This window comes from Phacochoerus africanus, chromosome 2, assembly GCF_016906955.1.
Source record: "Phacochoerus africanus isolate WHEZ1 chromosome 2, ROS_Pafr_v1, whole genome shotgun sequence".
NCBI lineage: Eukaryota > Metazoa > Chordata > Mammalia > Artiodactyla > Suidae > Phacochoerus > Phacochoerus africanus.
In genome coordinates this window covers 170,931,839-170,945,608 of record NC_062545.1, presented here as the reverse complement: position 1 = coordinate 170,945,608, position 13,770 = coordinate 170,931,839, and the positions used below count along the sequence as shown (strand labels likewise).

Genomic DNA, 13,770 nt, shown 5'->3' with positions numbered 1-13,770 from the left:
ACCTTACTCCAAGGGAAAGGGAAATAAATAGCATCTTTCCACCTGTCAAAAAGAGGAGGAGAACCAGAACACAACGGTGAGCCTTCGTATGGCTACCACAATAGGAAACGCACTTCCATTTCAGATGGGCTACCTCTGTTTGTTTTTGGGTTTTTTTTTTTTTTTGGAGAGCAAATTGTAAACAAGGTCATATGAAACCAACCAAATGTGAGTTTGACATGAAAACTTTAGACACTGTGTCCATTTCAGAACTGTGAGAATAGCACTAAAGTCACAAAATACTGCCTTGGAAACAAAAACTTCTGGTGAGCAGAATTCTCTATACAACAGTCCTTGTTCTAGCCCCTCAAAATGTGTCTGGTCTCTCCCTCTTTGGACAGTTGTAAAAATATTTGAAGAAAACTGTAATATCTTCCTCTGTAATATCTTCTCCTCTGTCAGTGAATTGTGTCAGGCTCTCTGGAAATACTCCAGTTTGCTCTCACCTCTCTAAAACTGATAATCCAGGTGTAATTTGACCATTAAAGAAAAGGAGGATCAACTATACTTGTATAAAATTTTTACGGGTCCCCCCCAAAAAAAAGAAAAAAGGGGGACCATTGTCCATTTTCCCAAATTCTCTATTTCTATAAATGAATAGTTTTAAATATATTAACTTCTAAAAATCATACCTCAATATGAATTTATCAATTCCAATGCAAGTCTTTGTTACATATGCTGAGTCTCATTTCCCCAAACCCTATATTTGGCTGAGAATTGTTATGCTTCTTGTATTGAAGTCCAGAATTTTCAACTTATATATTTTTTAATCTTGCTAAATTCTGCTTATTTTTGTAGACTAGAAGTCAGCAAACTTTTTCTGTAAAGGGCCAAATAGTAAATATTTTAAGCTTTGTGATCCATATAAAATCTCTATCACATACTCTTTTCTTTCCTCACAATGTTTCACAAATATAAAAATCATTCTCAGCTTGAGAGCAGTGAACAAATAACAACAACCCAGGTTGTGGGACAGATTTAGCCCACAGGCTGTAGTTTGCCAAACCTTGTTCTAGATTACTGAGCTACTTTTGCATTCTGATTTGATTAACCAATATATTAGGATCTCTAACATCTTCAGTTTGTTATTTATATATTTTACCAGAATAATATAAATGTCTCGACTAGTCAACATTTAAAAATGTTGAACAGAATAAGCCCAAGAAAAAAGCCTCATGGCATGCCAGTACAGATCTCTCTACAGGCTGGCATTAATCCATTTCTTTCTGTTCTGTAGGTATGCTTAAATCACAAATCTATACAACTGACTAAATGCACTATCATAAAACACTTTGTCAAGTGCTTTGGCTTAAGTACCAAAACACTTTCTCCCTATAGCACTCCTCTGAGAGGCTCTATTTATAATATATATATATATAAAATAATAACAATATTGTCTGGCACAAATTATTTTTAGTGAACTAATGCTGCCTCCTAGTGATCAATTCCTTAAGTACTCACAATCTATCTTAATCTAATTTAATAATCTTTCATAATCTACATTCAAGTTTGTCACAATTTCTGAAATTCATATTCTTTATTTCCACGAAAAAACACAATTTAGTCCATCTTACCTTTCAGCTACTCTACTACTCTCTACTGTTTCCCAAATATAACTTTCAAAAGCCTAAGCAATTTATTCACTACATTTACTCATTACTCTGGATCAAACATTAGTAAATTCTAGAACAAAGGCCAAATCCAGTATGATACCTGCTTTTGTAAATAAAGCATTATTGGAATAGAGCCATGCTCTCATTCATTTGAATTGTCCATGCCCTGCTTTCACATTATAATGAAGGAGCTGAATAGTTTTCAACAGATACTGTATAGCCCCCAAAGTCTAAAATATTTACTATCAGGCCCTTTATAGGTAAAGCCTGCCAGCCTCTGCTCTAAATGAGTCTGGATGTCTGGATTCAGACTTTTTATTCACCTATCCTAAGCTTTACTTTCATTTTATTAATATTCGCTTACACTCTTTACTAACTAAATGCCATTCTTCCTAACAGAGGTAACAAAAGCAAAATAGGAATTGAGGCCAACCACTCACATTATCTTTTGACATCACATTATCTCTTGCCATGCCTCTGGATCAGACCCTCAGAAGCTCTTACCCTGATTAATCACCCTGCTTCTCATTTTATTACCTACCCTGTCCTCCCCAATTCATCCTCAGGGCTGATACTCAGATAGACAACCTTTTAAATACACAAATCCAATTTAAGTAACTCAAACTCTTCAAGGGTTTCCTATTATGTTCAAGACAAAAATCTAAACTCTTTCCTATGACATAAAATACCCTTTCTGACCCAGCTCTTGCCAGTCATACATCCTTTTCCTCCTGCTCCTCTTCTGCATGTACACTCAGTGGTCAGCCAAGTTGAATTAGTTGCTATGTTCTCAAACTCCTCTGCATTTCGCATGCCTTCTCTCTCTCTGGAACACTTTCTACTGATACATCCTCCTTCTTCTTTGCCCCTCTTCAAGACTCAAGTCAAGTATTTTCTCCTTTGGAACTTTTCCTTTTTCTCCAGTAAACACAGGAGGGCTTTGCTTTTTGATAATCATTATTCAGTGTGTGTGTGTGTGTGTGTAAACACTAAACACATACATAGCTATCAATCAATTTTATCTAACTATCGTGTCATTTTGCATTATAATCTGGCTGCATGCTTGCCTCTGTTTTTAATTGTAAGTAACTTGAGGGTATGAATTATTATTCCTATCTTCTCATCTCTAGGGTCTAATACATACAGAAACTTTTCAGTTCGATGTGCCAAAGAATGTCTCAAGAATTTTCTCATGGTGTCTCTAGGTCAAAAGAGATAATGTTACAGCTCTGTTTACTATGTAATTAGTAAACAATTTAATAAGTATTCATGTTCTACTAACAGTGTAGCCATTTGAAACAATAATATATGTAATATAAAGAAAAAAATACCATTCAACATAGCCACGATCACTTATTAATGAAATGTGTGTAACTGTAGGGGATTACACAACTTCTCAAACATTAGAATTAGATTGGACACTGCCACCATCATTTCCTGCTCCATACTGACTTGGGTGTGGTATTTGTTTTAATCACAATAACCACTGAAAGCTCAGCTTTGCCAGGATATAATGCCATAGAGGAAATACACTGTCACTTAATAATGAAATGGTAAACTGCCTTAAGCTAGTAATTTTCTATGTCTTACAGGTATTAAATGTCACTGTGTTTTGCTTGAAAAATACAAATATTCCATAGTGCCCCTGCGAGTTCACTGCAGTATCCCTGGCACCAAGTTTGGGGAACCATAGCCCCAATGCACAAAAATTCATTAAATATTTGCGTAATACACCCCAGCTAGAATGTTCATATAGTAAGTTACAATTTAATCAAGATATTATCTTTAAAGAGAAAAAATAGTTACAGAACCAGTATCAGCAAATTTTTCCAGCCAGATGGTAAAAATTTAGAGTCATAGGCCACAGAGTTTCTTTAGCAACTACTCAATTCTGCCATTGTAGCATCAAAGCAGATATAGATAATGCATACATGAATAGACATGGCTATGTTCCAATATAACTTTATTTATAAAAACAGCTGGCCCACTCATGGGCTATTGTCTGGCAACACTGTTAATTAATAAGAAGTCTTTTAAAAGGTGCATTCTTTCCAAATCAAGTAACTAAAAAGGTATAAACAAAAGGTGAGACAAAATAGCAAGAGTCCATGCTGATATGAATAAGTTAATAAATTGAATTTTTTATGAGGAATGGGATTACAAAAGTGTGATATTGTGGTTTATTATAAGAAGTAAGTATTTGGTTTTCGTCCCAGTTTCTCCTTCACAGCTCCCCAAACCCTAGGAATTACCTAAGTGTCGAGAGTGGTAAAGGTATCTTTTGTTTTGTTAATGAGGTGACTTTTGGACCTCACCTAAGGATAAAGGCTGGTTGCCAGGAGAACAAACCAGGCAATTAAAGGGTTGGAACTTTCCATCCCACCCCTAGACCTCCAGAGGGAAGAGGAGCTGGAGGTTGAATCAATTGTCAATGGCCAATGATATAATCAATTGAAACTATGTAATGAAGCCTCCATAAAAATTCCACAAGGACGGAGTTTGGGAGGCTGGGGCTGGTGAAACCTGGAGATTTGGGGAGAGTGGCATGCTCAGAGAGAACATGGAAGCTTCGTGCTCCTTCCCACATACCTTGCCCTGTGCATCTCTTCCATCTGGCTGTTCATGAGTTATATCCTTTTACAATAAACTGGTGACCTAGTAAGTAAGTAAAATGTTTCTTTTTAGTTCTGTGAGCTCTTCAAACCCAAGGAAAGGGGCTTGTAGGAATATCTGATTTATAGCCAGTGGATAAGAAGTATAGCTAACAACTTGGACTTGTTACCTGTACCTGAAGGGGGGACAGCATGTCTTAATAGGACTGAGGCCTCAATCTGTAGAATCTGATGCTACCTCTGAGTAGATAGTGTCACGATTGAATTGAATTTTTGGACACTGGGCTAGTGTTCTGAGAATTGCTTTTGGAGGTGTGGGGTACCCTGCCTCCATGTTGGAGTCTGAGAACACCAGAAGAAAAGGGAATGAAAGTAACTTCACATGCTGAAGCCTGGCAGATACCATCTTAAAGTGAACAATATCAATAAAGAGGTAAAGGCAAATTACATGTCACTTGACAGGATTCAATGAGAAGAATGCAAAATCACTTCTGTGATATATATACCAAAAATCTGTAAAAATTAATCATCAGGAAACACCAATAAAACCTGAATTGAGGGTCATCTACAAAATAACTCACCTTATAATCTTCATAAATGTCAAAGTCATGAAAATCAAGGAAAAACTGAGGAACTGTTCAGAAAAAATGGTGAAAATAGAAACATGACAACAAAAATGCACCTCTATGCAATGTATCAGTCCAAAGTGAATCATTTTGCTTTACAGAACATTATTAGTATAATTGGTATAATTTGAATGTGGTATTATAATTAGACACTAGAAATTTCGCAATGTTCATTTCCTGATTTTGTGGGTTATACTCTGTTTACATGGGAGACTGTCTTTGCTTGCAAGAAATACACACTAAAGTATTCAAGATGGTTGGGGAATGGAGTCAACAGCTTACTCTGAAATGGTCAAGAAAAAAAAAGTTCTTTGTACTGTACCTCAACTTTCCTCTAACTTTGAGATTATTTTCATTAATTTTTTTTAACATTTCTAAAATTAAATGGTAGAAGAGTAGATGTGCAAGGATTGCTGCTCTGTTTTAGCAAAACAGCTGGCTCTGCTCTTATCCAAGGCGATTTTCCTCATTTCCTTACCAAACTCATCCTAGGGAATGTACAAGCATAATGATTATAGGCAGTATCATTCTCCTTTATTAAAGGCATGGAAGTAGATATATTTTACTCAACCAACAAGTTTTTATTGAACATTACTACATCCTTGGCATTGTGTGAGATAAGAGAATAATCACTGTGTGAGGTAAGAGAATTATGTGAGATAAAAAGGAAATAAACATGTATAAAACACCTGCATGTATCAGACAAGGAAGAAGAATGGCTTCTGCCCTCAAGGACGATATACATTAGTTGAGTAGACAAGACTGACATATAAATTCACTATGAGAAACATAATATATAATTAAGCACTAATTTATTTAAATGAGTTAGCTTCATTTCTCACCCTGTTCATTGCAACCTCATCAGAAAGAGCAATGAGAAGGCTCAAAGATGCTTAATTAAGAAAGACATGGAGACAAGGGTAAGAGTACAAAACAGAGTTGACAGTGCAGATCAAACTGAGAGGACAAAGGACTTTATCTCCATACCAGAACAAAAAAGAGGTAGAACCCCAGAAGACTCCCAGTATTCATAGATTCATCAACACTTTGCCTATCTGTTAGCCACCTTAGATGTCCATAATATTGCTGAGGTAATCATGTGAATGGCACACATTGTGAAACTAGTGTACAGGCAATGAGTCCAGTGGCAACTAAATAAACCTAGCTGATCACTCAGAATCCACATCAAAATTAGTAGAGCCTAGAAGTAAGAAAATATGTGGAGGTTTAGTATAATTTTCTAGGTCAGAGATTATCAAATTGAGATCATTAACAGATATTTTCTGAGACAATAAAATAATCAAATGAATTTGGATACAATGAAACAAATTAAGGCAAGGTTCATTATTTCAGAATGTCTTAGAGTCTAAAATATGCTAATGTGCATTTTATACCTAAGAGGAAGGGTACTGCATGCAGGATTTCACTTAGAGCAGGAGCCATTACCAAAACATCTAAGTATAGAAAATTTGTACAACAGAGATAGAATAAATAAAGACATAGCTACTTTGAGAGGTAGAGCATTAATAATAATAATAATAATAACAATAGCTTCCTACTATGGTTCCTGGGAGCCTCACACTATTCCAAGGTTTAGTTCTTAATTTTATCTTGACAACCCTATGACATAATATATTTATGATCCCCATTTTACTTTGAGGAAAATTAAATAGAAAGGTTAACTAAATTGCCAAATATCATATGGCTAGAAAATGATCAAGCCAGGATTCAGACTCAAGCAGTCTGGCTCCAGGGTCCATGCACTTAACTATTAAACTATGTACCTTATCAACAAAATTCTTACTCATCTACTCCAAAGTAAGTTATTAGTTGACTATTAAGCAAGAATGAAAAACAAGTATGATGATTAATTTAAATATTAGTCTAGGAATTTAAAAAGTTCTATTCAATGAAATTGGGAATAGGGGACAGGAAGTAAAAATGTGTCATAATTATGGAATATCTGGTCATGATACTCTATTAAAATTAATAAGCACTTCGAACAATTTCCTAAATCCACACTAAGAAAAACAATATGGTCAGCACTTTTTGGAAAAGTTCTCACCGTGATCCTCTTCATATCTAGCTGGCGTAGCTGCATCATATTCTGAAGGATAGTGTGCTTGTACCATGACTCTTGAGCTATTGGATTGCCATCAAAAGTGATGTCTGAGAGAGAAGTAGAGTCAGCAAGGCAGCAAACACTCTCAAAACTGCAGGAGAGAAAGAAACTACCATATTACTGTGAGACCAACTAAATAGTAATTTATTAAAAACATTATTTTTTTTAGAATAGCTTTATATTTACAGTAAAACCGAGAAAATAGCAGAGTTCCCATATGCTCTGCATCATTTCCCCTATTATTAACATCATGTATCAGTATAACACATTTTTATAATTAATGACCTAATATCAATACATCCTTACTAACTCAAATCCATGTTTTATCCAGATTTACTTAGTTTTTACCTAATGTCCTTTTTCTGTTCCATGAACCCATCCAGCATATCACATTACATTTAGTTGTCATGTCGCCTTAGGTTCCTCTTGGCTGTGACATCTTCTTAGTTTCCTTTGTTTTTGAAAACCTTGACAATTTTGAGGAATACTGATCAGTTATTCTGTAGGCTTCTCCTCTACTGGAATTTGATTTTTTTCATGATTAGATTAGGGTTACAGTACCGACTATTAATTAACATGACTTATCACTTGATGTTGACCTTAATCGCCTGACAGAAGTAGTGTTTTTTAGGTCTCTCCAATGTAAAGTTACTCTTTTCTCCTCCTCTTCTCATACTGAATTCTTTGGAAGGCAGTCAGTATTTGTAGCCCACATACTTAGGGAATGGGAAGTTTAGTTTCTCCTTGCTGCGGGCAGAGAATTAATTGGAATTCTTCCCAAGAAGCTGTATTTCTTCCCTGTTTATTTATTTACATCACTTTCAATTCATGGATATTTCATTTCATTCTTTGGGTTATAATTCAGTACTACTTAATTAATTTTATTGTTCAAATTGTTCCATCTTTGGCTGTTGGAAACTCTGGTCCCCACCATCTCTCATCCATTTAGTTAATTATTCACTTTCAGAATATAAGTATAGTGGTATCAGAATTTTCAATTTGAACCCCCATGGAAACTAACTTTATTAACTAAAGCACAATGATTATGTGTAATTTCTTTTGCATCTAGACTTACAGACTCATTTCCAAAGTTACTTAGGTCACCACCTTCTCCTTCTACTCTTCTTCACTCACACCGTCAGGAATGTTGCTCTATATAATTGAAATACAGTTAGATTTTCCTGTCATTGTCTGTATTTATTCCTTGCTGGGATCTTCCAACATCCTAAATTATTTTTTAATACTCATACATTAAGATTCACTCTGTGCTGTAAAGGTCTGTGGGTTTTGACAAATGCACAATGTCATGAATGCTCCAAGAAAGTATCAAACAGAAGAGTTTCATAGCCCTAAAAAGTCCCCTATTTAACCCTCCTCCTAACTCCCTGAAGATCTGGCGACCACTGATTTTTTCTGTCTATATAGTTTTGCCTTTTCCAGAGTGTCATATAGTTGGTATCATATAATTTGTAACCTTTTCAGACTGACTTCTTTCTTTTTTTTTAAATTTAATTTTATTTTCCCACTGTACAGCAAGGGGATCAAGTTATCCTTACATGTATACATTACATTTTTTCCCCACCCTTTGTTCTGTTGCATTATGAGTATCTAGATATAGTTCTCAATGCTACTCAGCAGGATCTCCTTGTAAATCTATCCTAAGTTGTGTTTGATAACCCAAAGGTCCTGATCCCTCCCACTCCCTCCCTCTCCCATCAGGCAGCCACAAGTCTCTTCTCCAAGTCCATGATTTTCTTTTCTAAGGAGATGTTCATTTGTGCTGGATATTAGATTCCAGTTATAAGTGATATCATATGGTATTTGTCTTTGTCTTCTGACTCATTTCACTCAGTATGAGATTCTCTAGTTCCATCCACGTTGCTGCAAATGGCATTATGGCATTCTTTTTTATGGCTGAGTAGTATTCCATTGTGTATGTATATACCACATCTTCCGAATCCAATCCTCTGTCGATGGACATTTGGGTTGTTTCCATGTCCTGGCTATTGTGACTAGGGCTGCAATGAACATGCGGGTGCACGTGTCTCTTTTAAGTAGAGTTTTGTCCAGATATACGCCCAAGAGTGGAATTGTGGGGTCATCTGGAAGTTCTATGTATAGATTTCTAGATATCTCCAAAACTGTTCTCCATAGTGGCTGTACCAGCTTACATTCCCACCAGCAGTGCAGGAGGGTTCCCTTTTCTCCAAAACCCCTCTAGCACTTGTTATTTGTGGACTTATTAATGATGGCCATTCTGACTGGTGTGAGGTGGTATCTCATAGTAGTTTTGATTTGCATTTCTCTAATAATCAGCGATGTTGAGCATTTTTTCATGTGTTTGCTGGCCATCTGTATATCTTCCTTGAGAACAGAGACTGACTTTCAATCAGCAGTATGCATTTAAGGTTTATCCATATCTTTTGTAGCTTCACAGCTTCTATTTTTTTAAAAAAAAATCACTGAGTTATAATATTACATTGTCCGGATGTACCACTGTTTATTCACCTATCAAAGACATCTTGGCTGCTTCCAGTTTTTAATGATTATGAATAAAGCTGCTATACATATTTACCTGCAGGTTTTTGTGTGGATGTAAATTTTCATCTCAATTGAGTAAATACTTAAGAGTACAATTGCTGGATTGTATTTTAAGACTCTGTTTTTTAGCTTTCTAAGAAACTTCCAAATCATCTTCCAAAGTGACTGTACTATCTTGCATTCCTACTGGCACTACATTCTTACCAGCATTTGATATTTGTCAGGCTTTTTTTTTTCTTTTTTAGCCATTCCAGTAGGTGTTAGTGATCTCACTATTTTGATATGCAATTCCCTAATGACAAGGATGTTGAGCATCTTTCTACGTGTATATTTGTTATCTATATATCTTCTTCACATTTTCAGCTCTTGTGCCCATTTTTTAATTGGGTTCTTTGTTTCCTCACTGTTGAGTTTTAAGAGGTTTCTTTTTCTTTTTTTGTATATCATGAATACATATTCTATCAGATATATGATTTGTAAACATTTCTCCCAGTCTGACTTGTCTTCTCATTTTCTTAATAGTGTCTTTCACAGGGATGAAGTTTTTTATTTTAATTATATCCAATGTATCAATTTTCTCTTTCATGGATCATGCTTTTGGTGTTGTATCTAAAAACTCATTGCCAAAGCCAAGGTTGCCTAGACTTTTAAGTTTTCTCCTAGAAGTTCTATAGTTTCATGTCTTATATTTAGGTATGATCCATTTTTATGTAGGTCTATTTTTGGACCTTCTATTATTTTCCATTGATATATGTGTCCATTCTTTCACCAGTACCATGCTGTCAGGATTACTGTGCCTTTATAGTAAGTCTTGATATAGGTTAGTGTGAGTCCTCCAACTTTGTTGTCCTTCAGTATTGTATTGCTATTCTAGGTCTTAGCTTTTCCATATAAACTTTAGGATCCATTTGTCCATATTTACTTGCTGGGATTATGATCATAACTTTCATTTTTTTATTGAGGTACAGGTGATATACAACAATGAATTAATTTCAAGTATACATGATTCAATATTTGCATATATTGCAAAATGGTTAATATGATGTCTAGTTAATGTCCATCACCATACACGTTACAGTTACAAAATATTTTTTCTTGTGATGAGAACTTTTAAGATCTATTATTTTAGCAATCTTCAAATATGCAGTACAGTATTATTAACCACAGTCAACATGCTGTACATTACATCTTCATGACTTCTTTATTTTATAACCAGAAATCTCTACCTTTTGACTCCCTCCACCCATTTCACCCACCCTCCATCCTCTGCCTCTGGCAACTATCGATCTCCTTTCTGTATATATGAGACTGGCATTTTTTATATATCTATATATTTCACATGTATGTGAGATCATAGGGTATTGTCGTCCTCTGACTTATTTCACTTAGCATAATGCCTTCAAGGTCCATTCATGTCATTTCAAATGGCAAGATTTCATTCTTTCTTATGGCTGAACAATATTCCATTTTGACTGAGTGTGCGTGTGTGTGTGTGTGTGTGTGTGTGTGTGTGCACGCGCACACGTATCACATTTTCTTTACCCATTTATCCATCAGTGGTAACTTAGGTTGTTTCAATATCTTGGCTACTGTAAATAATGTTGTGATGAACATGAGGGAGTCTATATATTTTCAAGTTAGTGTTTTCCTTTTCTCCAGATAAATACCTAGAAGAGGAATTGCTGGATCGTGTTGTTCTATTTTTAATTTTTTGAGGACTTCCATTTTATAAAGAAGGGAATAATCACTTTTCTAAGCAATACTCCAGAGCAGGGTGGTAAAACTCATTTATATTAGAATAATTCCCATTCAATGATATTCAAATAACTAATGTAAACAGGTCTAAAAGTATTTTAGAACTACTTAACTTATTTAGGAACTATACTAAATACCTCTACTCGCTGTGTTAAGAAAAGCTAGAGGATATATACTATTTATGGTATAGAGATAATCTATATACTTGACAATTAAGATTGAGAAATAAAGGCAAACTTTATTTCTATAGCTGAAATAAAGTTCATTATGTTTTTTGTTGTCATATTTAAATATTTCTTCTATGCTTTCCTCTCATTCAAGGTAGATATACTCTGCTATCAATTATTTTACCTCAGAGCTTATCTTTACCAATCTAAAAGGTAAATTTCATCATTCATATTCACATTATATTTTTGAGACATGTTTAGAGAATCAGGGAAGATAGTTTTCAAAAGGCTAGTATATGCAAATGAAAATGAGAGTTCATGAATTTAGACAATAATCACTGAGTATAAATAAACTTAAACAAAGATTGTAATTTTTCTGACCTAGAATTGATAAAATTCTCTTTTCATCAATATAAAATACCCTAAAACATTTTCTCATGTTTGAGATGAATGTCTGAAAATTTCTTATCTCGTTCCCTCATAGTTGTTTACATAAAGCTAGAATCAAATAAAATGCTCTGATAATTTTAAAACTGAAACACAAGGCAAACTTTTACTTATTTCACATTATTAAGTGAACTAATGCATCACTTTCCCTTCATAAATCTGCTTCTCCATGTATATTTTGTAATTGATAAATGATGTCATCAGCAAGTCAGTTGCCACTGTGAGCCAATCTCCTACTTAGAAACTGGTGACTGAGAATGGGAACTGTGAAGGGTCATCGAGTGATTTTAAGCAAGCAGAGAAGGTGGCTAATGTGATTGGAATAATCAGAACTTAGTAACATTACAGAAGGTAAAAGAAATAAAAGTGAAAAACCAGTTACAGTAGATTGTAGTAACAGAGGTTAAAAAAAAAAAAAGGGTCAAGCATATCAAATTAAGGTAGTAGCCATGTAAAGAGGAGTAAAGAGGAAAAATAAGTTCTACAGAAATTCAGAGTGTAGTATGAATAGAAATTAGTAACCATTTGGATGTGAGGAAGAGAAGAATCTAGAATAACATTCAGATCTCTCTCTTGGGGTTAGATGACTGAGGTGGTAGTTTCAAGGATGCATACTTTGTTAAGGTTTATTAAACTATACACTTAAAATGGGTGAATTTATTACATGTAATATATCTAAATAAATTTATTTACAAAGAAATTTAAAGTACTAAAAAGTACATGTCCAACGGATCACCTTGTCACCTATCAGTTCTCCTTTATCAGGAACACTATGCTACGCTGGGGCCCAATGGCTATTAGGGCATGTTTCAAAAGGGCTTTCATAAGTTTTCCTCCAACTACCACAGGATGGGATAACTAATTTCAACCTTAATATATTATTAACTAACAAGAAGAGCAGGGGCAAGAGAGCTCTTTTATGTTGAAGAGTATTTTTCTTTAATGGCCCAGCTTATCCAAACAGAATTAAACTGTAAGCTATGACCTGATATGACCACTATGACCCGATATCTGTCACTAAGTAAGTAGATGCACTGAAAAGTGAAATTTATATGTCTAGAAGCACAGAGAAGCTGGAAAACCTTTCGTTGTAGCAATATTCTAATTTTATTGTATTTTCTGTTTATTTACAAGCTGAACTGAAGATAGTCTATGATTTATTTCTTACTGCAGGTACAATTTTAACCTAAAATGAATGTAACTGTTCCAGCTCTACCTCTTAAGTATTCCTCTGGAGGTTGGATTTAGTTTAAAAATTTCTAAATGGGTGGTGTTAAACACAAAACAGCATCTTCACTGAATTCAAATACCATAAAGTATGTTAGTGAATACAGAAGAAAGCAGTATGCCCAGTGAATTTAGCCATCATGAAGCACTTCAAAGATCTAGAAGACCTCTTGATGCCCATCTGGTTTATGTGTGTAATTCAAGCACAACCAAAAAGAGCCACCAGGACTGGGAAAATCATTGCAACCCTTAGCAGGTACTTTCCTTAGCAATCCTTCCCAGGTACTTTCCTGGCAATCCTTCCCAGATCAGCAGCTAGCACTGACACCCAGACTGAAGTCTTTGTGCCTTAAATAGTTTTATTAAAGTAAAAATAGATCCATATGTGATCTGGAAGATTCCTCACCAAATTTCATTTCCATCTGCAAGTCATTTGACCAATAAACATGCCAGACATTCCTAGAAACTCACTGACAAAGTGTATATGATTTTAAAGACATTCTCTATTCAAATAAAACAAGACTCCTTAAGTACAAATACAGGCTAATGAAGGGTTATATCCTACCTAACCAAAGAAAGTCAAAATCAGATTTAAAACAAACAAAAAAAACAAAACAAAAA

At 34.8% G+C, this 13,770-nt stretch overlaps 1 protein-coding gene across 2 annotated transcripts in view; it reads right to left on the bottom strand.

Annotated features, from left to right (window-relative positions):
* The window catches only part of LRRC49 (leucine rich repeat containing 49), a 145,357-nt gene that overhangs the window by 44,890 nt on the left and 86,697 nt on the right, over positions 1-13,770 (bottom strand). For both annotated transcript variants that reach the window (XM_047767200.1, XM_047767201.1), the window contains one exon: positions 6,956-7,103. In XM_047767200.1, coding sequence (XP_047623156.1) covers positions 6,956-7,103 — 148 coding nt within the window. The remainder of the gene's footprint in view (positions 1-6,955; positions 7,104-13,770) is intronic.